The 27,829-nt window shown below is 41.2% G+C and overlaps 1 protein-coding gene across 1 annotated transcript; it reads right to left on the bottom strand.

The window, feature by feature from the left end:
• On the bottom strand, positions 1 to 27,602 carry LOC141976811 (butyrophilin-like protein 2). Its single transcript, XM_074937974.1, has 14 exons — positions 27,539 to 27,602; positions 25,805 to 26,155; positions 24,280 to 24,564; positions 23,188 to 23,616; positions 20,367 to 20,623; positions 20,147 to 20,176; positions 17,816 to 18,092; positions 13,281 to 13,349; positions 12,760 to 12,780; positions 11,041 to 11,061; positions 7,214 to 7,234; positions 6,880 to 6,900; positions 2,381 to 2,401; positions 1 to 182 (listed from the first exon to the last, which is right to left on the bottom strand). The coding sequence occupies exons 1-14, from the start codon at positions 27,600 to 27,602 to the stop codon at positions 1 to 3; spliced, it is 2,049 nt and encodes a 682-aa protein (XP_074794075.1).
• Between the last annotated feature and the right edge of the window lie 227 nt (positions 27,603 to 27,829).

Below are 27,829 nucleotides of genomic sequence, written 5' to 3' on the forward strand. Positions count from 1 at the left end.
CTAAGGACTATCCCATGTCTTTTCCATATGATCCACTAACTCATGGGATGCCACCACATCTTCTGAAGGTGACAAGACTGACTTGTCCCCTACATGCTCATCTGGGGATGTCATTTCTCCAGAGTCTGGATCTGACTTCTGCACTTCCATTGATTCCTCTTCTTCTGATAAAAAATCCCTCCCTGTTGTAGGAGATTTAGCAGGGCTTATGTATTCTATCAGATCCATATCATTTAGATCTGGGACGTGCTCATTTCTGTGTCTAACCGGAGAAAACCTATTCCCATACATAGGGAATTCTTGGTAAGTTACTGGAGAAGGCCATTGTGACATTCGGATCCAAGGTAGTAATTGCCAGTTAGGCCCGAAGCCCACATCTGGATCCAGCAAAATATATATATGCCCGGATGGATCTGAGATATATAGGTGTATGTGCCCATAATACTATCTCTCTTTCTCTCTTTCCCTCCCTCTATGGATCCAGTCCACGAGTCATTTTCCTTCTCTGATGTGAGAATATTCTTGGTTCAGATGGAACCAGAGATAACAATACCTTTGGCTGAAAAAGAGAAATTGGGGCTGGGGGGATTTCTCTGGGAAACCAGAAGGTGGTTTAGGTGATCGAAGGAGAGAAGAAAATTTAAATTCCTCTACATGACCTCCCCTTCCTGTAGAAACACACGTTTGAGCCTTTTTCAGCACATCCTCCTTTTCATTTGTAAAAAGAAAAGGAGGACTTGTGGCACCTTAGAGACTAACCAATTTATTTGAGCATGAGCTTTCGTGAGCTACAGCTCACTTCATCTGTAGCTCACGAAAGCTCATGCTCAAATAAATTGGTTAGTCTCTAAGGTGCCACAAGTCCTCCTTTTCTTTTTGCGAATACAGACTAACACGGCTGTTACTCTGAAACTTTTCATTTGTATAACTGATACAATTTTTAGTGGAGTTGGGGATGGATCCTAACTATGCACCTGTGCCTCAACTACTGTCTGATATAGTACAACGCCACTATCAGTCTCTAGCAACATAGTATTCCCTGGCTTTGCTGATTCCTTATTCCTCCTTTTTTGACCAACTCATCTATATCAGAGAGTATTGGATCTGAGCAGGAATGTCTCCTCACCTTCCCAGGAGGAAATACATCACTGCTCAGCTCCTTAAACATATCTGATTCAGAAGAGTCTTTCCCCTGTGGATTGGCTTTTGTCAGAGAGGCCAATGCCACTTCAGGCTGAATCCTCATGCCTGCCTTGCCCTTCCAGTCGTTATTAACAGGATTGGCTCTAGTCCTAGAGACTGACACCTCAGACAATTTCTTTTTCTGATCTTGACCTCCGGATCCTTTAGTATTATGGGCTCAGGAAGATAGTTTACTTTTCCTCCCTGTAGATTCATCGGAAGTCAATGGTAGTCTGTGAGCTTTCCTGGAACCTTGTCCTGTCCCAGTTCCAGCTGGTTTTGGAACATAAGTGTCTGAAGCCTATTCTGTCTTTCTTTCTTTGCTCTCTTGGTAAATGTAAAGCAAACTGAACACTTGGAGGGTGAGTGTCCTTCACCTAAACATGTATCTGATGCTGGGAACACCACTAGACAAGATGCACACCTTTTGAAACTGGGTTTCTTCTTCATTTCCGTTCAAGTAACTATCTAATCTCCTATCACTAAATGCTAACTAATTCCTAAATATTTGATAACCTATGTTTTAACATTACCCACTAATCATGGATGCAAAAGTATTTCTGAGCTCCACATAAAACTATTCATCTGGTCACAGTGAGAAGGAGCTCACTGCCTCTTTTGTACCCTGGCCCTGGAATGCTCCAAGTTCACTGAGGGGAGGGGTGAAGGAGGTGCACGAGCACTTCAATGGTTATGACTGGCTAGAACTCAACTGTTCAGGGCTGCACCGGTCTGGAGTGTTCCCATGAGTGAGAGTATGCAGAGGACACTTGAAGGAGAAGAATCTCTCTGTGGATGGTCCAGGATCCATGGATAGAGCCTGCTTTGGCTTCAATTTTTAGGTTTTCAGGCTGCACAATTTATCTCCTCTGTGAGCTGGGAAACCCATCCCCCTTGAGAGGACATTCCGCAGGAGAAGCTCATAGATTTCCCAGCAGATGTGCCAAAAATGGTAACAAACTGTAGCTTCCTGTGACAATCTAACACTCCCAACCCAGCACAAATAACAGCCACTCCCAACAATCCCCCGATGAATAATGATCAATGTAACCCAAGTACCAGCTGCAATAAACTTCTCAAATCTCCCTCCAGTTCATCACTGCTGCCCTTGGTTCCTTCAACAATAATATAGTTATTTCTAGCCAATATCCTCTCTCCCCTCAAGAATAGAAAGCTGTACAATTCGGTGCTAACTTACCCCTTTGTCTCTGAAGCTCATCTGTAAAAGAATGACACACATTTGAGTAATTATAAAAAGAAAAGGAGTACTTGTGGCACCTTACAGACTAACAAATTTGTTAGTCTGTAAGGTGCCACAAGTACGCCTTTTATTTTATGCGGATACAGACTAACACGGCTGCTACTCTGAAACTTGAGTAAGTATGTGATTTTTGTCCTTTTCTTCAAGCATCTTTTAAATTGCTTTATTTACCCCCTCCTGATAATTAAGAATGAAGGAGGATTCATGGACAGAAGCACTGTACTGAATTTGACTATCAACCTCTAGGTCCTTCTGGAGAATTTACTGTTGCTGGACATTCAAATACTGCTGCTCCTAAAGATTCCTTCTCAAATCTGTGGGTGGATAGGAGGCTGTTGGCAATATTACGCATATGACTAATGAAATAATTACCCCCACACACACTGTAAACGTCTGAATACAAATGCAGGAAAAAATAGGTTGGAGTTTTAGAAAAATCCTAGGGGCTAATTTACCCAAGTGTAACTACATTGACATCACTGTAGTTACAGATGGGATGAATTTAGCCATATCTATGCAGTGGAATGTTTTCAGATAGAACACATTTCTAAACAACAAATACACAGCATCCACAATTCCACCATATAGCCTCTCTTTTTTTTCTTTTGCTTGAGTAGCAGGCTATATAAATCAATGAAAACTTACTCATTTCTCTCCATTGTTGGTCTGCAAAAGAATGACAACTATTTGAGTAAGAAAATAATTTCCCTCTTCTTCAAAAAAATTCTTTTATAGAGGTTGAGAGGGGGTAGATGTCTGTTAGGTGAGAGTTATAAAAAGACAGCAAATTTTTTTCTTTATTTTTTAGAAAGGCCTAATTCATGATTAGGGCTTAAATAGGGTTGCCAATTTTCCAATTGCACAAAACCAAACACCTGAGCCCCGCTCCTTCCCGAGGCCCTGTCCGGGCTCTCTACATTCCCCCTCCCCGTGTGGCTCGCTCTCCCCCACCCTCACTCACTTTCACTGTGATGGGGAAGGGGGTTGGGGTGAGGGAGGGTGTGAGGGCTCTAACTGGGGGTGTGGACTCTGGGGTGAGGCCAGAAATGAGGGGTTCAGGGTGTGGGAGGGGGCTCTGGGCTGGGGCAGGGAGTTGGGGTGCAGGAGGGGGTGAGGGCTATGGCTGGGGATGTGAGTTCTGGGGTGGGGCTGGGGATGAGAGGTTTGGGGTGCAGGAGGGGGCTCCAGGCTGGGGGGTGGGGCCAAGGGATTCAGAATGTGGGAGGGGGCTGCAGGTTGATGCAGGGGGTTGGGGTGTGGGAGGGGGTGCAGGCTCTGGGCTGGGGCCTGGCATGAGGGGTTTGGGGTGCAGGAGGGGTCTCCGGGTTTGGTGGGGGGCTCTGGGCTGGGGCAGGGGGTTGGGTCTCAGCATTGGGGCACAGGATTACCTCGTGTGGCTCCCCGTCATCAGCACACCCCGTCTAAGGCAGGCTAGTCCCTACCTGTCTTGGTACCACGATGTGCCCCGGAAGTTTCCAGCATGTTCGGGTGCTGGGGTGTGGGGGCAGAGGCTCCACGCGCTGCTCTCGCCCACAGGCACCACCCTCCCCTTCTCCCATTGGCTGCGGTTCCTGGCTAATGGGAGTGTGGAGCCAGTGCTCGGGGAGGGGGCAGCGCATGAAGCCCTGTGGCCACCCCAGCCTAAAAGCCGGACTTCTGGGGTGCAGTGCAGTGCCAGGACAGATAGGGATTAGCCTGCCTTAGACTGCCTGGACTTTTAATGGCCCGGTCGGCAGTGCTGACCGGAGCCGCCAGAGTCCCTTTTCAAACAGGCGTTCCAGTCGAAAACCGGACACCTGGTCACCCTAGGCTTAAATTACTGTGAGACTGCACTAGAAGCTCTGCATTTTCAGCAGGGATACATCTGGCTACAGCTGTGCAGCAGACTGTTCTGTGAGGGAGGGGTGCTCCAGTCAGCAAATATAAAGCAAATGTAAGTCCATCATGAGCTCCATCTCTACATCAATGGAAGGTGTAGTAGGAAGAGGGCCTGAAACATAACCCCATCTATCAACCATAAGCCCAGGTATCAAAGGCCTGGTATGAGGCCTGAGGCCTGGGCTAAAGTAGTTAAAATCTTGCTGCTATAAAGCAAAGTTAAGTTGTGAGCAAGAGGCAGGCCCTGCTCACAGAATTGATTGCAAAGGTATAGCTTGTGTTATAAAAGACTTGGTCCCTACTACATTGTAAACAAACTAATTTAATCTGTGTATTAAATTTGGGTTACTGAAAACAAGAGGAAATGTAAACAAACAAACAATTTTATTATGTTAACTAACTTAAGCTGTTTAAGGTTGCATCCCACAGATAAAAGAAAACAGGCGATATCACACCCCGAACACACCAAACTTACCCATTTCCCCCCGTAGTTGGGCTGTAAAGGAATGACACACATTTGAGTAACAGCAGAGTTTTTGTTCTATCCTGTAAACAAATGTTTTCTACATCGTGTGACTTGGCAAAGGTGGCTGTTAGGTGGGAGCTATAAAAAGGCGCAGGAAAAGCGTAATGGTTCAGGATGCTGATGGATAAGGAATTAGGTCCCCCTCTACTCATACCAGTCGTCCATGAATATTATTGTGACAGATATGGCAATTTCCTAAAATATCTTTGGGATATCTTACTGCACTGTTTTCTCTGTAATGCTTTCACCTTCCAAAGAAATGTGTTTACAAATAAAAAGCTATGCAGTAACTGGTGCCTGCTGGCAATTCCAGCTGCACATAGCCTTTGAAGAGAAAGCAAAGTACAGATGCAGGCCAGTTTAGGCAGACTGGCTTGCTGGGGATATCACATTGTAGGCAGGGAACTGTGCAGCCTGGACAAACCCCAGTCAGGAGGGAGAGAGACACAGATCTCTGCCCTAGAGAGGTGATGGCTGATGAGCCCTCAAGAGACCACAGAGGGGTAATACAGGGAGAGTTGCCCTGAACTGTGATAATCATGTCACAATTTTCAAAATGCAGAGCAAGTGGACAGCCCATTCATTTAGCCTGGCTTTCCCACAGCTGCAAAAAGGAAAACAAAGAGAGAAGTAGGAAATTTGCAAAAAAATGTTTAATAATTATTGCCTGCTAGCTTCTGGGAGGCATATAGACAATATGAGACACTTTATCAGAGTGGTGATTTGTAAGGTGATCAGACACTCTAGAAATGAAACTGCTGGACATTTTGAGGTAAATGAGACAGAATAAGTAAGTCAATAAGTAGAAAGTTTAGAAATATAGGCTATACATTGCAAAGCAGAAAAAAAATCTGAATATCGCTACTTACAAATCAATGCAAACTTACCACAATCATTACAGAATTGGACTGCAACAGATTAAATTAGATTATTATTATTTTTGGTTCTTGAACGTTTGGTTAACAATACACTTAGCTGACTGAATTTTTAACTTTGTGAATAGCACCTATCAACCTTATTCAATGACCCACATAGGGCCAAATATTTTGTGCTATGTATATATTTTACCACCATCCTGCTGTTCCCATCACTGGTTCTTTCTCATGTCTTCCAAGAAAATGTAATTTTTTTTCACAATATACCATGGTCACTGCATTAATTACCTCTCCCACCTGTATTTAATATTTGCTTCTCATATGATCAAAGTTTAGCACATTATGCAAAGATTAGCAGAAATCCACTCTACGGATTAGCCCTCTTGCTAAGAATTAAATAAACCAACATTTGTTCCAATGGGAGTTGTGCAAAAACTGTCATCTAATTCATCCTTGTTATAATCGCACTGACTTCACAACAGGGATGAATTTTGCAACTGCTGTGTAGTAGACTCCACTGATATGGAGCAACACTCTAGATAATAAATATATATCACATACAATTCCTTCATGTCATGCCACAGCTGCAATCAGCAAAGAAGCTGAGGCTAGATCTCCTTAATATAAAGTTCCTGGGGCTTTGGAATACCCTCCTGACCTAGGTCTGAAATAGCATGGATTGCCAAACTTTCAGAGCATGCTTCAGAACTCACCAATATGTTGAGATGTTATCAGACAGAAGGAGTGAAATTTTTATCTGATTTTGTATTTTGAAATAATTGGCAGGGTGCTCACAGCTTGCACATGGGAACATTGTTTAGCTGAGATAAAATAAACACATTTTTACAAATATATTCTTGCTTTTTTGAGAGAAAAGGTGGGTGAGGTAATATCTTTTATTGAACCAAATTCTGTTGTTGAAAGACAAACTTTCAAGCTCACACAGAGTTGTTCTGCAGAGCTGTTCCCAGATCTGAAAAAAAAGAGCTCTCTGTAAGCTTGAAAGCTTGTCTCTTTCACCCACAGAAGTTGGTTCAATGAGAGACTTTACTTTACCCACCTTGTTGCTCTAATATTCTGGGACCAATACAGCTTCAATAACTTTTCCTTGTCTTGGTAGCTTGAGTAGAAGCTTACAGAAATCAATGTAAACTTACCCCATTCCCTCTGCAGTTGATCTAAAAAGAGAGTACACAATTTTCTTTAGTAAAAAAATGATTTAAATGGGAGGAGTGAGTGAGTTGGGATAGGGGTTTGTTAGCTGCGATTATAACAAGATTGCAGAAAAAACCTTGGGGCTTATTTTTCCCTGGTGTAACTACACTGACATTACTGAAGTTACAGCAGAGATGGACTTGGCCACCGCTCTGCAGTGGATTGCTCTGAAAGGGAGCACTGCTTTGATCAGCTAATATGAAGCACTATAATTCCATTATATGCTCCATCCCTTTCTACTTGAGTGGAAACCTACATAAATCAAGTCAAACTTACCCATTTCCATCCGTAGTCGGTCTGAAAAGGAATGACACAGATGTGAATAATAGAAGAGTTTTTCTCCTGTTCTATAGGCACTGACTTTTTTTTTTTTTGGCCGGTGGGTGCTATTGAAGAGGTGTGTGTGCTGAGCAGGGTGGTGACGCACTCTGCCAGTTTTGGGGGGAGGCTATTTTCAGCATATTTATATACTTCTTACCTATTCTAATTATTGAATGTGTCTATCATTGCTATCTTTACTATTTTAATAATGATTAAATTGTTATGAACTACATAATTACATTATCATGAATTACATTATATTAAAACCATTGCAATCACCTACAAGCTGTCTTAATTAATGTCCCAATTTGAAGACATTATGTCTCACTGTAGCTTTCTGGATGAAACTGTCAATCTTATTTACATCTTGTTCCCTGGCATTGTCTTGATGAACATTAGGACAGTTACATTATTCAGTTGTGTCTGTCCCACTGATGACTGGAGATAATTTTTAAGTCTTCTGAAGCTGGAGTATGAGTTCAGGATGATACAGGCACAATGAGAAGGATTCCTATAAATTTGAATTACTCTGGAAGCATAGTTATACTCCATATTCTTTATGAAAATATGCTTGTGGTAGGAATATGATATAATTAAGATATGCTTTATGCAAGATAACTCTTGTAAGGTGTCAAGGTTCCTTCCCCACTCTGAACTCTAGGGTACAGATGTGGGGACCTGCATGAAAACCTCCTAAGCTTACTTTTACCAGCTTAGGTTAAAACTTCCCCAAGGTACAAATTAATTTTACCCTTTGCCCTTGGATTTCCACTGCCACCACCAAACTTTATCTGGGTTTACTGGGAAACGTAGTTTGGACACGACTTTCCCCCCAAAATCCTCCCAACCCTTGCACCCCACTTCCTGGGGAAGATTTGGTAAAAATCCTCACCAATTTGCATAGGTGACCACAGGCCCAAACCCTTGGATCTGAGAACAATGAAAAAGCATTCAGTTTTCTTACAAGAAGACTTTTAATAGAAGTAAAGGAATCACCTCTGTAAAATCAGGATGGTAGATACCTTACAGGGGAATTAGATTCAAAACATAGAGAATCCATCTAGGCAAAACCTTAAGTTACAAAAAAGACATACAGACAGGAATAGTCATTCTATTCAGCACAGTTCTTTTCTCAGCCATTTAAAGAAATCATAATCTAACACATACCTAGCTAGATTACTTACTAAGTTCTAAGACTCCATTCCTGTTCTGTCCCCGGCAAAAGCCTCACCCAGACAGACACAGACCCCTTTGATGATCTCCCTCTTCCCAGCTTTTGAAAGTATCTTGTCTCCTCATTGATCATTTTGGTCAGGTGCCAGCGAGGTTACCTTTAGCTTCTTAACCCTTTACAGGTAAGAGGATTTTTCCCCTGGCCAGGAGGGATTTTAAAGGGGGTTACCCTTCCCTTTATATTTATGACATAAGGTATCATTGGAAAGGTTATAATGCACTGAATATGATTATCCTATTTGTATGCCTGTATCATTTCTGTATCTGAAGTTAGGAATACTGACTCTGTGTCTATATTTCAACTATGCTACTTTGGATGACACCCCCTGCTAACACTTCAGGTACAATAATGAAAAAGCTGGACAGTGCTGATGGCCAACCAGCAAGAGACAATGGACTGTAAAAGAGCTTAGTCTTCCTGTGAACTTGTGGGTCAGCCTGTGAAGAATAGCCACAGGGGCCCAACAGAGGCATGTGACCATGTCACCTGGTACTGGAACCCATCTTGAATTCTGTACTTTTCTAGGAGAAGCTGGTGTGTGTGTGTCAAACTAGGAAACAAAGGACTCCCACCTTATGCAAATACTATTTAAGGGTGGGAAGTGAGGTAATCCAGGTCATCAGTTCTCCCCTCCTACCCCATCCAAGATGACTGCTGGAAACAACTAACACTGAACTGGGGGAAAGAACTGGACCCAGGCTGGAAGGGCATCTGGCCTGTGAATAAGATTATTAGAATCACATTTAGGGTGAGAGCTTACATACAACCAGTTTCTTTAGTGTATTAAGCTTAGTTTGCATGCTCTGTTTTATTTTCTTAGTAATCTGCCTTGTTCTTTCTGCTACCTCCTTAACGACTTAAAATACACCTGTTATAGTTAATAAATTTATTTCTGGTTTACAATATAACCCAGTTTGTGTGATTTTTAACTAGGGGGTGGGGGGCAAGAAGTTGCGCATACCCTCCTCCACATTGAGGGAAGAGGCAAATTTCATATAATTTTGGGTTTGTATTCTAAGGGGGGTGGACATCTGGCTGTGGCAAGCCCCTTAAACTGAGCCTTCCCAGAGTGGATCTCTGTCTCTCTGTGCAGCTGTGTGTGGCCCTTCCTGTGTGCTTGGCTGGAAAAGCTAGCCCAGCAAGACCAGGTAAAAGGGGGCCCAGGCTGGCAGAATAGTCTGACTCAGTGGCATCCCTGTATATCAGGTGACATCCCAGGGGATCTAGGCAGCTAGATCAATTAGACAGCTCAGTAAAATAGGATATACATTTCCGAAAGAGAAAAATATCTGAGATCAACTGCTTAGAATCATTGCAAACTTACCATAGTCATTGTGGGATTGCTCTGCAACAGATTAAATCAGTTCAAAATGTGCATTTTGTCATTGGAAATTTGGTTTAACATTACAATCCGCTGATTGAATTCTTAACTTAATGAATGGCATGAATCAGCCTTATTTAATGAGCCACATATGACGGAGTATTTAATCTTTAATACTTGTTTTATGTTATACATATATAGCCACTATTTCACTCTCTCACTATCTCTTGTACCATCAAGCAAAATTATCTATTCTTCACAGTGTAGGATCACTGTTTTCATAATATCTTCATCCAAATTCATGCTGTATTTGAAATCTGGCTCCTATCATATCATAGAATCATAGAATACCAGGGTTGGAAGGGACCTCAGGAGGTCATCTAGTCCAACCCCCTGCTCAAAGCAGGACCAATCCCCAATCAAATCATCCCAGCCAGGGCTTTGTCAAGCCTGACCTTAAAAACTTCTAAGGAAGGAGATACCACCACCTCCCTAGGTAACGCATTCCAGTGTTTCACCACCCTCCTAGTGCAAAAGTTTTTCCTAATATCCAACCTAAACCTCCCCCATTGCAACTTGAGACCATTACTCCTTGTTCTGTCATCAGCTACCACTGAGAACAGTCTAGATCCATCCTCTTTGGAACCCCCTTTCAAGTAGTTGAAAGCAGTTATCAAATCCCCCCTCATTCTTCTCTTCCACAGACTAAACAATCCCAGTTCCCTCAGCCTCTCCTCATAAGTCAAGTGTTCCAACCTCCTAATCATTTTTGTTGCCCTCTGCTGGACGTTTTCCAATTTTTCCACATCCTTCTTGTAGTGTGGGGCCCAAAACTGGACACAGTACTCCAGATGAGGCCTCACCAATGTCCAATAGAGGGGAACGATCACGTCCCTCGATCTGCTGGCATATCTAGCACTATGCAAAGGTTAGGTGAAATTCAACCTTCATAGTTATCCTCTTTCTGGGAATTAATGAGATTACATTTGTTCCAATAGGAATATCCCAAATACTTTGAAAAAATGCTGCAACCTAATCCTTCCTTTTTCTAACTGTATTGACTTCACTGGAATTACAGTAGGGATGAATTTCACCAGTGCAGTACAGTGGACTACACTGAGAGAGAGTTGCGCTCTTGTCAATAAATGTAAAGTACACACAGTTCCATCAGATGTACCATTTAACATTGGCCTGCTTAGAAGGCTACATAAATCAATACTAACGTACCTCTTTCCCTCTGCACTTGGTCTGCAATGGAAAGACAGAGTTGAATAAATACATATTTTTGCCTTCTTCTGTACACAAGTGTTCTGTAGGTGTGATCCTGAAGAAGACTGAAACAAAGCTGGTCACTGAGAGCTCATGACCCTGGTACTTCACATTGGCATCCCATAAAATCCTGAGTCAAATTCCAGATCAAGACTCATCTTTGATGAAGTTTTTGATATGTGCACAAGGTGAGACAGAATACACTTGTCAACCTTACAGCAAGATCTCTCTTGAGGGCTCCCACATGAACAATGAAATGGTCAACCACAAATATTGAACTTGTGAGAGCAGCAGCTGTAAAAAGACCAAGTAGCTGCCTCTGAAGCAGGCGAGAAGGCCTCAGATCTCACTGGTTCCAGAGCAAATGTAGTTTTCCCAGCCACAACACAGAGAAAGAAGGGAGGAGGAGAAAAAGATGTGTGAAAAATATTTTTGCAAAAAAGAGAGTTAGATTAGGTAGGCAGCTTATGTCGATAGCTCTGTGTGTCACTGCCTGCTTCTGTAAGGTACTGAGCACCCTCAATTTACATTTGGCCAAACCCATAAGTCTTATTCAGATGTAACTCAGATAAAATTCTCAAAAGCATAGATAGTTCTCGGAAAACATCTGCTCAATATGCATCAGCAGTCAAAAAAAGCTAACAGAATGTTAGGAACTGTTAAGAAAGAGATAGATAATAAGACTGAAAATAACATAATGACACTATATAGATCCATGGTATGCCCACACCTGGAATACTGTGTGCAGTTCTGGTCACCCCATCTAAAAATATATATATGTTAAAATTGGTAAAAGTACAGAGAAGGACAACAAAAATGATTAAGGGTATGAAACAGCTGCCATACAAGAAGAGATTTAGAAGACTAGGACTGTTCAGCTTGGAAAAGAGATTACAAAGGGGGAATATGACAGAGATCTAAGAAATCATGAATGGTGTGGAGAAAGAGAAAAGGCAAATATTATTTACCCCTTTGCATAGCACAAGAACTAGGGATTACCTGAAAAAATTAATAGGCAGCAGGTGGTTTAAAACAAACAAAAGGAAGTACTTTTCACACAACACACAGTCAACCCATGGAACTCATTGCTAGGGGATGTTGTGATGGCCAAAAGTATAAATAAGTTTTTAAAAAATTAGATATGTTCATGGAGGATAGTTCCATCAATGGCTTTTGGCCAACATGGTCAGGGACACAAGCCTGTCCTCTGGGTGTCCCTAAGCCTCTGACTACCAGAAGCTGGGACTGGACAACAGGTAATGCTGATAAATTGCCCTGTTCTGTTCATTCGCTTTGGCACCAGCCACTATCAGAAGACAGGATAGTGGGTTAGATGGATCATTGGTCTGATGCAGTGTGGCCATTCTTATGTTCTTCATGTTTATTGTGCCAATAAAGACTAAATAAAACCAGCATTTGGTAAACTTAATCCAATGGACTATTCAGGTGGGTAAAATGAGCTTTCACCCAATTGAGCATTTGCAAAATCTGAGCCCTACAGTGAAAGGGTTTTGGGGTTTTGATTGTTTGTTTGTTTTTGAGTTCCTCCTGCAAAGTGGATTATTGAGCGACTAGTGTGGAGAATTTAAATGATAGTAAATACATTTTTTCAATGAACCAAATAGAAAATGCAAACAAAATCTGAGTGCAACTGCTTAGAAATGAGGCCAAACTCACCAATCACATTCTGGAACTGGCCTGTAAAAGATTAAAATTGATCAATGTACTTCGTTCATGTTAAAATTCACTAATTGTATTTTAAACATCATGAACATCATAAATTAGTCACCTTCAGTGAGGTTCATGTGGACAAATATTTGGATCCAGTAGTTTTGCTATCAGTAAATTTGACCAGCATTGTGTTCTCTCTGCTGCTTTCAGTCAGCTTCTCCTTGTTTCTTTCAAGGAAAATTAACCTCATTCACTAGCAATATGACAGTTTTTCCATTGATCCCAATGCCAAAAGAGACCATTCTAATAATGTAGTCTGATCACCTGTAGAACGCAAGCCAGAGAACTGCCCCAAAATAATTCCCAGAGCAGAGTTTTTAGAAAGACATCCAATCTTGATTTAGAAATTGTCAGGGATGGAGACTCCACCGCAACCCTTGCTAAATTGTTCCAATGGTTAATCACCATCACTGTTAAAAATGTACACTTCATGCAAATTAAACAAACAAAAAAATAAGTTAACTTACTTTTGCATTTTCCAAAAAAACGTTCGACAGTCACAGCAATAAACAGCAAGAAACAGATTAAGAAACCTACTAAAAGATAGAACATGTTACTATCACCACAATGTAGCCTCAAACATGGGAGGTATTTCTAGGAGTTACAGTTTTGGACCTAAACAATGATGGACTTTTTTCTCATTCTCTAAAGTACAGTTGTCTTTATACCTTGATAGAGAATGAGAGAGAATATATTTCATATGGAATAATAGAGGCCTGCCTTCAGTGTCCCAGGAAATTACAACAAAATCCAAAATACATGTACTTACTTTTCTGTTGCTAATTGCTCTATCAGACTACACTGTGAACATTTACATTAAGCTTATAAATGAGTTAGACAGCCAGTCCCAGAATGTTTTTTTTTCTTCACACAGAACTGCATTCCCAATCTTATGTATTCTAATAACCTCCAATTCACTTCATAGTGAACTGGCCCTCATCTAGAATATTTATCGTTCTTCTGGTTCTGTGTGAGACCTGACTCTCATGATGGAGGGTGTCTCTTCCAAATGTCTGTACCCATGTAGCTAGTCTTTAGGTTTGGAAGGATTCAATTTTTACTGACAAATGTCAATAAACTTCAGTTTCATCGTCCACAAACAAACTGAGGGAAAACATTTCTACCAATAATAACAAAAATGTGTAAATAGACAAAGTAAGAAAAAAGTTGCTTGAGAATTTATTAGAGTCTGAATAAGGATATTTTACTTGGTATATTTTGACATACAATGTTCACAATTTGTACTTTAATGGTTATAAAGCTCTATCTTTTTTGAATTTCAACATCTACTGTCATTAAATAATTATTGTCTGACACCCCCTCTCTGAACCCATGATAATTTTCCCTAAATGTGAAAATTTAAATAGGTAAACATCTAAAAACCCCTTAAAATCCATAATTTTGCATAACTATGAAAATTTAAATGATAAAAATAAAAATTGCTTAAAAATAAACATTGATATTATATATCAAAATTGTAAAACAATAAAAAATCAAATTCTACCAAGCCTATTTATCTTTGGTATTATGATGGGCTATCACTAAAGATGAGTGAATTGTGAAGAATATTTCACATGTATTTGTTCAAATTTAAAGACTAATTTGGATTTGGCCATGGTCTCAACCCTCTCATGTTTCCTTTCTGAGAACTTTCAAGTTAGTATGAATACTCAGGAAAAACAAATTTTAAAGCTGAATGCTCTTATATTTATTATAAAGTGTGTTTGGAATTACAGAACCACTTATATTGAAAATATGCCCTGTGCTGATCACTTTACAAAAATCATCTATGCAGTGTTGTAGCTGTGTCGGTCCCAGGGTATTAGAGAGACAAGGTGGGTGAGTAATATCTTTTACTGGAATGACTTCTTGGTGAGAGAGACAGGTCTGAGGAAGAGCTCTATGGAGCTCGAAAACTCTCACCAAGAGAAGATGGTACAATAAAAGTGTAACCGCCAAGTTGCTTACCTAGGTTCCTGGGGCTCTGTGTGCTAGTAATTCAGGGAGAGGCACTGTCCCTGAGAGGAAGGGGGGCCAAGGGCAGATTCAGAGTCTGTTGGCAGCTAAGAGAGAGACACTATTTAGAGCATCAGGAGCCTTGTCCATGTGGAGAGAGTAGCAGGTCTGCCTGCTCAGAGGAGTGGCAGTGTCTGAGAGAAAGGAGGGGGAAGAGTCAAATGACTGACAAGTGAAAGCCCAGGAAAAAAAGCTTACCTTACACATAGGAAGTGAGATGCCCTCCCCTGGGAGCCCTGGAGAGGGGAGGAGCCATTTTTGAGGAGTCTGGGGTCGGCCACAGAAAGGGTGGGACTGGCTGTGGGGGCTGGTGAGTCCCAGGCCTGCATGCAGAGTCCCCTGAGAACTGGCATCTGGGCACCTGGCAGCAAAATCCCACAGCTTGGTCCTTTCCCTCTTCAAGGTGACTCCAGGTCTGTAGAGTTCTGTTGGGAAAACTTACCACCCAGTCAGGCTGAGTTAGCCTTTCAGCTCCCTAGGGAAAAGCAGTCACCACATGGCACCTCTGCTCTGGCTGTTGGTTCAGGCCTGCCTCCTGCGGTGAGTGTGTCTGAGCACTAGGGTGGGAGACTTAAGTGAGGATTTTAGGAGAGCTGTTGTAATCTGCACCTTGAGCCTTGCACCCCTTTGTGGTGAGGGGAAATCCTTGGACCAGAAGCAGCCCAACTCCTGCCAGCAGCGATCATCAGCCCCTCTGCTGTGACTGAGGAGGCCAGATCCATCTCTGAACCTGAGGATCGTTCATGGAGTTGTGAGTGCGCCATCCTTTAGTTAGATAGTCAGGGAGATTGTTTGCGAGACCCCCTACTCCCTGAACTGTGTCCTCAAGCCAGGGGGTAAGGGTCTGGAGATTTCACTACCTGCTGCCTATTAAACATGTGGAGGAACTTACCGCCTTATCCCACATGTGAGTCGTTTGGGCTGCATTGAGCCCATTTAGCCAAATTGCTAACTGCTGCTGCACAGAAGATATCGTGGTCACAGGTCATCAAAGGCCCCTACAAAGTACACGTACTAACAGGATTCTAATTTTTATGGGTATTATCAGTATGGGGATAAAAAAATGAGGTCTGATTGGGGAAATTCATCAGTATTCACCAATATTATCAGTATGGGCACCTGTGACCTGGAGAGTAGGGTTTTACCCAGTTATGTTATATTTACTTCCTGTTTAATATAATTACTTTGTTGAATATGTTGTGTGCGTTTGTGTTATTCCTTGGGAGACTCCAACTATCTGGCATGTAAGTGGGAGTTACTCTGTGGTAAGAATGTTCCTTCTCAGCTGCCCTGGTGACCTTGCCAGGAATGCAGGAATGTGTGAGGGGGACCAAATAAATTCATACAGGAAGAAAACAAAGAAGTTACACACTGGTGAGCTGGAGGCGGGATCCAGATGAACCCAGGCATGTCCATCAAAACTTGTAAGGAGACTGGCACTAAAGGAGGTAATTGGGTAGATAGAGGATATTATAGAAGATATTACCTCACCCACCTTGTCTCATGAATAATCTAGTCACATAACATAAACAATACCACCTGAGTTATTTAACCAATATACCGTGGAAGTTGAAGCTCAGATATAAAATATTCACAAATGCATTTGTGAACATTCTGAATTCCCAATTTTGTTAAAAAAATCAGCAGTTTTGCCTGAAAAAAATTAGGTTTGGGGTGTCTAATAAAACATGGAAAAAGTTAGAGGGAAGCAGACACTTTCGACACAAAAATTAATTTAGTCAAAACCCCAATTTTCTACCAAAAATAGTTTTGATGGAAAAAATTTTGACCAGCCCTAGTACAATATGAGTGATTTGCAGCATTTGACCAAAATATTCAAAGTTGGGACCTAAAGAGAGACTCCAAAATAAAAGGTTTCAGAGTAGCAGCCGTATTAGTCTGTATTTGCAAAAAGAAAAGGAGTACTTGTGCACCTTAGAGACTAACAAATTTATTTGAGCATAAGCTTTCGTGAGCTACAGCTCACTTCATCGTGAGCTGTAGCTCACAAACCCTTATGGTCAAATAAATTTGTTAGTCTCTTAGGTGCCACAAGTACTCCTTTTCTTTTTCCAAAATAAAAGCAGATATTCTTGAGTGCTGTGCACACGCTGCTCCCATAGACTTCAATGGAATATGCATGGGCTCAACAACTCCGAAAATGAGGTCACTTATCTGGGTACATAAATATGGCTGAAATTCATCCCAGAAAGTTTAAGCAATTGGTGTTTGTGATAAGCTCTAGGTTTTGAGGGCAGTGTGTGTGAGAGTGTATGTGTTTTTGAGAGAAAGAAATACACAGGTGATGGGAAGAGTGGTTGTAGCCGCTCTCTGATCCGACTGTATACATGTATGTACTATTCCAGTAGCTCCTTTCCTAGACCATTGATGAAACTGTTGGCAGGTAGCTACCCCTCCTTGGTGTGCACCCACTAAGCAATCTCTCATCCTGAGTGACCCCATAACAGAGGAAAGGCCAAATTCTATCCTGACTGGCAAAAGCTGCAACACTTTGAATGAGATTGAACAAATCCCTCTCGAAGTAGAAATGCCTCACCCATCATAGAAATGCAGTCACATCTGAGAGGAGTGCAGATGCAGTTCTACATCAGAATCACTGCATGCTGTGGTGTGATCATCCTGCAAGCCCTTCATCTGTTAGACTCCCATAGATTTCAAGAGCGTCCATTTGCCCCTTTAATCCATTCTCAGCCACAATCAAAACTAACACTGCAAGATGATATGATGGGAGATGAGGGTGCTGAGCAGGTCACAGACATGTGGTCAGCATCTTGAAGAACAGAGTCCTCACTTGTTACAGATGAATTATTTGGGGATAGATATGAGTTAAGCTTCAGAATGTAAAGATTTGTGTTTGTTAGTAGGCAGGATGATGCCCCATAGACCAAATAAAAAAGGCAGTAACACTTGCTCAGAAGAGGGCAAGTTTTCTGGAATAATAATAATAACATACAAAGTTACATACCAAAGTCTTGAGCAGTTGATTGTTGAATCATCTCCAATTCTGTGTTGACAATGGCACAGGTAACCTTGGGAGTATCACATGACACAGCAATGGTGCTTGCTACTGTGAAAAGATTCTGCTCGTCCTGCACTTCTGTTGTCTCAGCCAATGAGTTTATGCTTTGTCCTTTGTGATTTCTCCAGAAGACCATGGGCTTTGGATACCACCCTTTCCATTTACATTCATATTTGCAAACTTTCTGCAGATGCACTTGTAAAGAAGTTTCATTCCCTACCCCTGTAAAAAAGGCAGCATTATCACAATGGATGCATGTCTGACAATGCCGAGAGATGCTCAGAGAGGGTACAGTGTGAAAAGATCTCAGGGGCATCTACATATTTGTTCACTGTTTCATCTCAAAGCGAAGAGTGAATGTTTTGGTTAATATGATTTAAGATAAATCCCAGTGGAAACAATGGGAAATTGCTCTGCCTGAACAAAGATGAAGGTTCAGGTATTGCTCTCATTTATACCTTTACAACCTCAGTGAAGCTAATAGTTCTGCATGGATGGCAGAATTTGCCCCGAATATTTACACTGAGCAGAATGTGCTCCACAAAGGGAAAGACTGAGCTCCAGCCAAATCCCCAGTCACTGCACCTTTACATAGTATCTCTCACCCTGAATAACCCATCATACTTTACAAACTTTAAAAGAAAAAAATAAACCAAAAATAAGCTTTAGTGTGAAAAGATGGACACATATCGATGTTCTCTGTCATTAACAGATGGCTGCCATACTAACCCTGGCATAGTTCAGCAAAAAGGCACATGAAGGACTCATTTTGTGTAGGAAGAAGGGGGTTCAATTGCCACCTTCTGCTCATAGAAAAATAGGTTATGTTAATAAGATGGCAGGAAAAGAAAGAAAATATGTGGAATTGCCACAGGACTCTATTTGCAGTTAAATGACAGTAACCTGCTGTACGCCAATATATTACATTAGGATTACAGAATCCTCTACCTGTTCCAACCCTCTTCTGAAGCCCACTCCTTCCTGGCCCCTCCAGAACCAGTGTATCTTGTATATTTCTTTATTCTGAATTTTAACTCCACACACTAAGAGAAAACTACAATTCCATCGTAACTCATTTGCTACTCTCAGCCTTTGGTTTTGTGTATTTGCTTTTGTATCTCTTCAATAACATCTAGATCCATCAACGCGTAGATAAGTGAGTTCAAGTTTCCAGATGAGCAATTCAGAAAACAAAATTACATGAATGGACAAAAAATGTTTGTGAAACAGCTAGATTAAAGTAGGGAAGGGACGGACAGAGAGTGGGCCAGGAGGAAGTGGCAGCAGAGGTGGATGGCACAGGGGCTCCTCCTTTGCTGCATGTGCTTCCACCTCCATTGATCTGCCTATCTAGACATGTCATCTGCCTCCTTGGTTGAAACTGAGGAAAAAAATGTTGTTCTTCTCAGGGCTAGTGTACACAAACCCAGGGATTTCAGCAGTGTCCTTGAATCTTTTAGTGTTGGCAGTGCTGTATCCATCTTCAAAGAAAATAAACTACAATCCATAAAGGGGAGCTCTTCAATGGTCTGTTGTATTTCTACAGAAATCCCCAGTGACTGAAACCATGATGAGAAACAGATGGTAACTGCCATTACCATGACTCTGGCAGCTGACTTGGCCACATCCAGAGAAGCCAGCAATGCGGACCTTGCAACCAGTTGACCTTCCAGCAGGAGGGACCAGCAATTAAAACTACCCTTTAGGCTGTGGTGTGCGAAAGCATAGGTGTCTGGCCTCTAGACTGTTATGCCCTGAACAACTGAAACACCTGTGTGCAGTATGCCCTGTTTACAGCAAAGCTGCCCTTCTGCTTTTGCCCTGAGACCTGGACTGCTTCAAGCCAGAGCAACTGTGGGTTCAAATTGAATGTGGTAATATAATGATTTCTTATAATATTCTTAGGTGACCATTTCATATCACCTCATGGAAGGCAGCTCCAGAAAATATCATGCTGACAACTGAAGCCTCAACTGCTAAGGAGCAAACAATTCTCACTAGAGAGTGATTCTGCAAGAAGATGCTGGACTTGCAGAAGGCATTCAGCATCCTGAAGGACAAAGTCCGAACTGACCAGGGGTTGGGGATGGAGATAGAGATGACCTAAGTAGACAGCTCAGAATATAAGCCTCCATGGTTATTGGTAGGCATGATAATGTAATACATAAGGGCCAAATAGAACAAGAACCCCATTGTATGCCTGGAACAGCCTGTAAACACTAGCAACAAGAATTAACAAAATGAAAAAAATAGCTTGGTATAAAAAAGTTACATAGCAAACTGGTGGGTGCTTGATTCTTGACTGATCTTTAATTCTGTAAAAAGAAAAGGAGTACTTGTGGCACCTTAGAGACTAAAAAATTTATTTGAGCATAAGCTTTCGTGAGCTACAGCTCACTTAATTCATGAAAGCTTATGCTCAAATAAATGTGTTAGTCTCTAAGGTGCCACAAGTACTCCTTTTCTTTTTGCGAATACAGACTAACATGGCTGCTACTCTGAGATCCTTTAATTCTGTGTTGATGATGGTGTAGGTAACCTCAGAGGTCACACATGGCACAGTAATGGAGCTCTCTGCTGTGAAAAGTTTCTGGTCATCCTCCCTTAGGGTTGTCTTAGCCTTTGAGGTTATGTTTCCCCCTTTGGGATTCCTCCAAAGGACTTTAGGTTTTTGATACCATCCTCCTGATTTACATCTATACCTACATACATTCTCCTTCTGATCCATTTGCAGAGCTGGTTTATCCCCTAACCCTGTAAGAAAGGCTTCCTTATCACAATGAAAAAACATCTTCTAGTGCAGAGAAATGGAAAAGAAAATGTTCAGGAAGGACACATTGCTAAGAGATCTCAGCAACATGACATCTGGATATTTATTCACTGCTTCACCCCAAATCCGTTTCCTTTTTATACCAAAAAAGGTGTGTGTGTATGCTGGTGGATTATTTTAATAGTGATTTAACATAAACACATTGGGTAAAATATTGAGAACACAGAAGTTGCTCTCATTTACTATTGTATGACCTTTCTGAAGTCTGTAGTGCTACAGGGGTTTAACTAAGGGCAGAATTTGCCCATACAAGCTTTCACTAAGAAGAATGTACTCCACCAAGAGAAAATCTTAGCTCCCATCAGTGTACAAATAATTTATCTCTCTATATATCACATTGTCAATAATTATTATTGATACCACATATTAATATTCATTAAGCACACAATTTCAATATAACATTATACTGTATACACATTTCTCGTAGTTACATGCCCAGAATTGACGTATGTATTTTTTATAATCCTGTTCATTAATACTAACTATCCTATAATACGTAAAAGCTGACTTCAGTTTTGGCATTAGAAAATAAGAAACTTGTCAAAGGCAAAACACATTAATGTTTTGCCCATATACAAGCAGGAGACTGGTACCTGGAATGGTTGTATCCAAAACAAAGATAAGGGAGATACAAAACAGCTAGTTAAGGAACTGGGATGAATTGTTGGGTTGGATTTTAGTGATGTGTAAAGAGTTTTTTAACTTGTAAAATCATCTTATGAATACTCCAGGCTGAAATGTGTAACTTTGGAAACACAATGTGTAAGGCAAATTTCACAACAATGCATGAGACAGCGTCCCCAAAACAGGTACCACATTGAACCTTTCTTCCTGTGCCACACTATTATTGACTTTTAGCAATTAACCTGACTGACATTGGTTATTTTGTATTTTGAATATATTTCATACCAAATCAAAGTGTGGTTTAGCAATAGACTATACAATTTACCAGCACTTCCCTTCCTAGATACAGTTACTTCATAATAACCTTTTATAGACAGTAACAAAAAAATAGCTGGTTACTGGTAGTAGAAATTTCCTCATACAAGGATGGCATGGGTCAACCATTGCTCTGTGCTTGCTCCATAGGTAAAAAGTATTTTTTAAAAATATCTTAAAACTGATCAGAATTCTATAGAAAGGAAGGATGGGCTTATGGTTAAGGCTTTCATTGGACTAGGATGCAGATGATCTGGGCTCTGTTTTTGGTTCTACCACAGACTTCCAGTGCGACTTGGGGCAAGTCACTTACTCTCAGTTCTTTAGTTCCCCTTCTATAAAATGGGAATTATAACACTTCCTTTCTTCCACCCATTGTCTGACTTGCCTATTTGATTATAAACTTTTTGGGTCAGGGACTCTTTCTTAGCCTGTCTCGCACAAATAATAGTAATAATAATAATAATAATAATAATAATAACAATAATAACCACTTTCAAAGGTGATTTATGTACTTCTGAGCCTAAGGGCAGGTCTGCACTTAAAATGCAGGATTGGTGCAGCTACACCGATGCAGCTACGCTGCTGTAGCATTTAAATTAAGACACTCCTACATCTAACTGGCATAGTTAATACATCTCCCCAAGAGGCAATGGCTATATCGGTGGGAGAAGCTCTTCCATTGACACAGCACTGTATACACTGGGGGTTAGGTCAGTATAACTACATCGCATGGGGTGTGGATTTTTCATACCCCTGAGTGACATAGTTATACTGACATAGATCTATAGTGTAGACCCAGCCTAATAGAGATGTCCACACAGGGGGTTAATGAAATTTAACTAATCCACTTTACATTCAAATTTTAGTTAATTGGGATTAATTTTCCAGAGTGCCTCTGTGTAGACAACAACTAAGTAACTTTTGAAAATGGGACTCAAGATCCTAAATCTTTTTGCCACTGTTGGAAATTTTATCCTCATGGAATAAAATGTATTTTTTCAACCTGAGTGTGGAAAGAAAAACATCTGTTCTCTGTTGTAAACAAATTGTTGCCATAATAACGCTCATAATAACTTCTTGAGGTTCTTTCCAGCCCTACATTTCTTTGATTGTATGTTGTTATGGCTTCTACTTCTTCTTATTATTATTATTATACTTCAAAAAGGCTTGTTAAAAAGTAGTTTAAATTTCACTCTAACATCCCTTTAATTTTTGGGAAATAGATTTACTAATACAGCTCCAAGAATTGGCATTTTAAAGGAAAATAAAGGGGAGAGTGATTATTATTGATACCTCTTCTAACAGCAGACAGTCTGAAATCACTTCTGAAATCAGGAAACTGATCTCACAGTGAGATGCATTAGACCATGTAGTAGCTTCCCCATGGAAGAAGTGGAAACTCCATTATTTAGGAGTTTTAAAGCAATAATAGACAAAGCAATAGAAAATGTGCTGTAGAGAAGGGACAAACCCATGCTGGCTCTTGGGGAGATAGAATAACAGAGTTCTGCTACATTTCCTTTCTCCAGTTCCAGGCTTTTCTTACCTATAACCAAGACTTCAATGATGATCTCTCTGTGAAAAAAGTTGGCTGAGGCAGAGCATACATATTTCCCTTCATCTTCCACCTGAATATTATTCAGTTTCAGAGAAATATTTCCTTTCCCAAACTCTTTTCCTTTAAAAACTTCTGCCTTTTTTTCATATTCCTTCCGGAGCCATTCTCTGCTATTGTCTCCATTTGGAGACAAATAGCTCATTGGGCATTTATCACTCTGTGGATAAGAATTAACCAGGGGGCTGCTTTCATCATAGAGATAGAAATAGATTAGCTTATCCTTTCCAGGTCCAACTTTCCTCCATTGCAACTCCATACTAGGAGGCAGATGTTTCGTAATCAGCTGGCAGGGAAGAATGGCATTTTCTCCAGTTACAGTGGTAATTATGTCATATTCTGCCTCCACATCAAAGAAACCTGAAAAATGTTCAGGGGGTTGTATTTGTACCAGCAGCATATAATGCTTCATATTAATGTGCAAGAGAGAGAGTGAAAAAGAGGCAGCCCTAATTCTCCTCTTATTTATACTGTTTTTACAATAGTGTAAATTCATTAGCTTCAGGGGGTCACTCCTAATATACACACAGATAAGTGAAAAGAGAATCAGAGCTCTACTATCTTTTACATCTTTGGTGATCTCAAGGATAGTATTTGAAAAAAAATGCTGAGTTGTACAGGTCTTCACTATGCTGTACCAAATGCTTGTCTACACAGTGGGGTAATGGGCACTACAGAAGTGTAATTAATAAAGTACACCAATGTGTTGTGCATTAATTGGTCTGTGTAGACCTTGATGATGCACACTAAAAGTTCCCTAGTGTGATTTACCATATTACTGTTTCAAACAATAATACAGTAAAGCACACCAGGGAAACTTTAGTGAGTACCAGCTGGATGTCTACATGGACTAATTAACGTGCAACCCATTAATGCACTTTAGAAATCACACCCCAATAATGCGTGTTGGTGCTCCATGTAGGCAAGCCTTGAATGATATGGTTGGCCACAAGGCAGATGCGTTTAGCCCGATTTCGTAAGTAAGAGCAGGAATATTTGCTTTGACAGTACTGCATCTCTTACCTGAAATTGCAATAACTTTTTTGTGGTGCCTCTTCAGCAAGGGGTTTCTTATAGTGCATAAGATAGTGTCAGAAGCAATATCTGCTACCCTGAGCGTACTGTGGATTTGATACAGATCTGTCACATCTTTTTGGATTCTTGTTTCAGCCATAGCAGTTATGTTTTGTCCTGTGCTGTCAGTCCAGCATACTTCAGGTTGTGGGTACCACCCTTGGGACGTACACCTCAGAGTGACTGAATTATTCTGCTGATGGTCTATAGTTAGGCGAGGTGCAGATCCAAAACCTAGAGTGAAAACCAATTTCAGAAAATTTTAAACAGTCTGAAGAACTAGCTTACAAACCAAACAAAGAGTGCTAATGATGAATAATCACCACTATCGTTACAGTCACCATGACCTATTGAATCTACACTATAATTTTGCATTTCCAAATATCTTAAATTCATGCAGAGAGATTTCCACCTCAAGAGATCACCAAACACTTCACAAGCTGATCCCAAACTGTATCTAGACATGACTCCATCATATGTATGTGACAGCTTCTCTTTTGGGATGGTAGAAGGTCAATAAGGAAACAGTATTTTCAGAAAAGGGGAGATCTGCCTTTGTGCTCCCCATATTTTGGACTCATTCAGGGGCTCTGCTAGGTCCCAATGTAAGTCATAGCAACCTTAGGGCTATTCTAACTTACACTTTGCTTCCCATGGTCCGCTATGATCCCTGGTAAGCAGAGCATAGCCAAAGCACAGTGTGCTCCAGCCATACCCCTATCAGCATTTAGCCGCTCTCCCACAACCCTGACATGCCCCTTACACCACGTCCAGAAGCAAGGCCACTGCAGAGCCCTTACATCAGCGCTACACTGGCCAAGGAGAACCTTCTCTGTACAAGGGGTAATGTCAGCGGTTCATTTCCCTGTAAAAGGGCCTTCGTGTAACTGAGAATCAGGGGCAGTGTGTACAAACCACAGGTTGACAATGACCTCACAGTCCCACAGGACTCTGTAATTTATTGCCTGGGTGCATGTGCGTGTGACGGGAGGTAATGGCCCAGCTTTGCCCCTGCGCTTTATTCATTTTATTGCTGTTGTGCAACAGCAGCACACACAAGGCAGGTGGATGAGGATTGCACATGCCACTAGCAAAAAGCCAGAGAAAGATGTACATGATGTGTTCATGTTGTGTGCATACACTGGGTATAATTTGCATATACTATGCGAGATGGACACCAAACTGCTAAAGCTTCCCTGACTCCCAGTCCTGCACTTCTCTCCGCTTCCTTCCCAGTCCAGCACTTCCTCTGCCCACCTCCCATAACATTGCACACACATGTGTGTTCATCTACAACAGATGCTGTTTCTCTTTCCCTTGCCAGCTGCTGAGCCCTCCATGTTGGGAGGAAAGGATTAAATGGAAATACAGCTGGCCACACACAGTGCACTTCAATGGACAATCAGTGCCACTGTGTTAAGTGCAGCATTGTTTACTGCCAGCAACACTTCTGTATGAACATATCCATGCTTACCTGCAACAATCACCTGGGCAATAGCTTCTTGATAGACACCATCGTTTGTCACCGCACACACATACTGCCCACTATCTTCTACTTGCACTGGAAAAAGCTTCACCCTAATGACTCCATTCTCATATTGTCCTTTAGGAGCATCACTCCTGTGCTTGTCCCCAGCCTGGCCCAGCTCAGTACCATTTTCTGTGCTGTTGTAAAAATATAACGTCATATTTTTGCTCCTTTCCCATTTATACCAATGCACTTGAACGTTAGTGGGGTTGTGGCCTCCGGGCTGGCAGGACAACATCACACCTTGTCCAACCAAGGCAATTGCAGGATCAACATGTACAGTGACAGTAAAACCATCTGCAAGAAAGAAAATAAATCATGATCATCGATTTTCTTCAAGGGCTTGACATTGGTGTTGAGAGAAAAAAAGAAAAACTAGACACAATTACTGAGACACAACAGCAGTATTATGTTTCATGGTAGAAATGTACCTCATCTGACCTAATTATCCCCCTTCAGAATGGAGAGAGCATTTGAGGTTCTCACCAGTAGCTCAGCTATGCACAGATTTGAGCATGAGGTGGCGCAGACTGAACTTCTAAGGGGTCGGTGCAGGATGCATAGTCCCCCCTGAAGCTCCAGGCAGAGCAGGAGCCTGTGCCGTCATTAAAGATGTTACAGTGTGTTCTCCTCTCAGTGGCTGGCCAGCATGGGGAGGTGGACAGCAGAGCTAGGGTTAGACTTGTCAGAATTCAATTTTTTAAAATAATTTTGATGGATAATATCAATGTTTATTTTTTATCATTTTTTATTGAAATTTTAAGAGTTTTGCAGACTTGTGGGTTTTAAGAATTTTTTTATTTGTATCAATTTAAATGTTCACAGATGCAGGAAATTATGGAGGGGCACAGAATGGGGGCAGGCCAGACTATTATTTAATGACAGTATATTCTGGGATTCAAAAAGTTAAAGTTTATAAACATTAAAACACAATTGACAACAGAATATATCAAAAGTGTAACCTGAAATCAAACTCCAATTTCTTACTTTGTATCTCTGAATATTTAGCAGCGATGGAAGTATTTTTCGTCGGCTTGTGTGCGTACAGAGCAATCGACATTTATCAACATTTACAGATAAAAATCTAAGCCTAGTTATTGTCCTGCTTTCTTCCCAACCCTTTCGGGTGGCTTGTGCCTCTGTAAGAAGTAGGAGGGAGAAGTCCCTGAGTACAGGAAAAGCAATTGTACCTGGCCACCATTGTGTGAAGTGTGGGTGTAAGAATCTTTCTGCCACTTTGGAATATTAACAATTATTCTGTTATTTTAGGCTTCTTCAAACAATACTCCTGGACGGGGTAAATGTCCCATCTAAGCATCAGTGTCACTGTGCTTTCATCCTGATATACGGCTCTCTGTACTTTTTCATAGGTTGAGGAGGGTGACTAATGAGAACTTTAGCATTGTGTAACAGACATGGAGTATGGTTAATCCCCCTGCTTAATGAAGCAGGGTCACTGAGACTTTACACACACCTGAGATCATGTAAAAACAACTAGGGAGGTAGACAGGCTCCAGAACACAATGATGTTAATCCCAGCTCAATGCCATAAGAGTTCCCAAATTCTCTTTGGGTTTCCCCTCTTCAGATTGCATCATGGTTTCCATACACACGGTTTACACGGGCAGCAATGTATACATTTATTTCCTGATCAGTAGTTAGGAAAAATGGTGCTCTTACCCCAAAGCCATTTCCCAATTATATAAACAAATGGGATGGCGATTGATTTGATCCATGCAGTCATTGTGAAGTGATTGCAGTATTATCCATCCAACTCTCTGCTAAGGGAAATAAAAAACATTACAAACTGTAGCATGAGGTTTACACACAGCTAGTGCTGGTCAGGAATTTTTCTACAGTGGGGCTGCATCAGAAAATGTTGAAACATCAAAACCAAAATATTTCACCGAAACAGCACACCTCACCAGTTTCAGGAGAGTCTGGGCTTCCAGGATCCCTGGTTCTGGGGTG

This window comes from Natator depressus, chromosome 23, assembly GCF_965152275.1.
Source record: "Natator depressus isolate rNatDep1 chromosome 23, rNatDep2.hap1, whole genome shotgun sequence".
Classification (NCBI taxonomy): Eukaryota; Metazoa; Chordata; order Testudines; family Cheloniidae; genus Natator; species Natator depressus.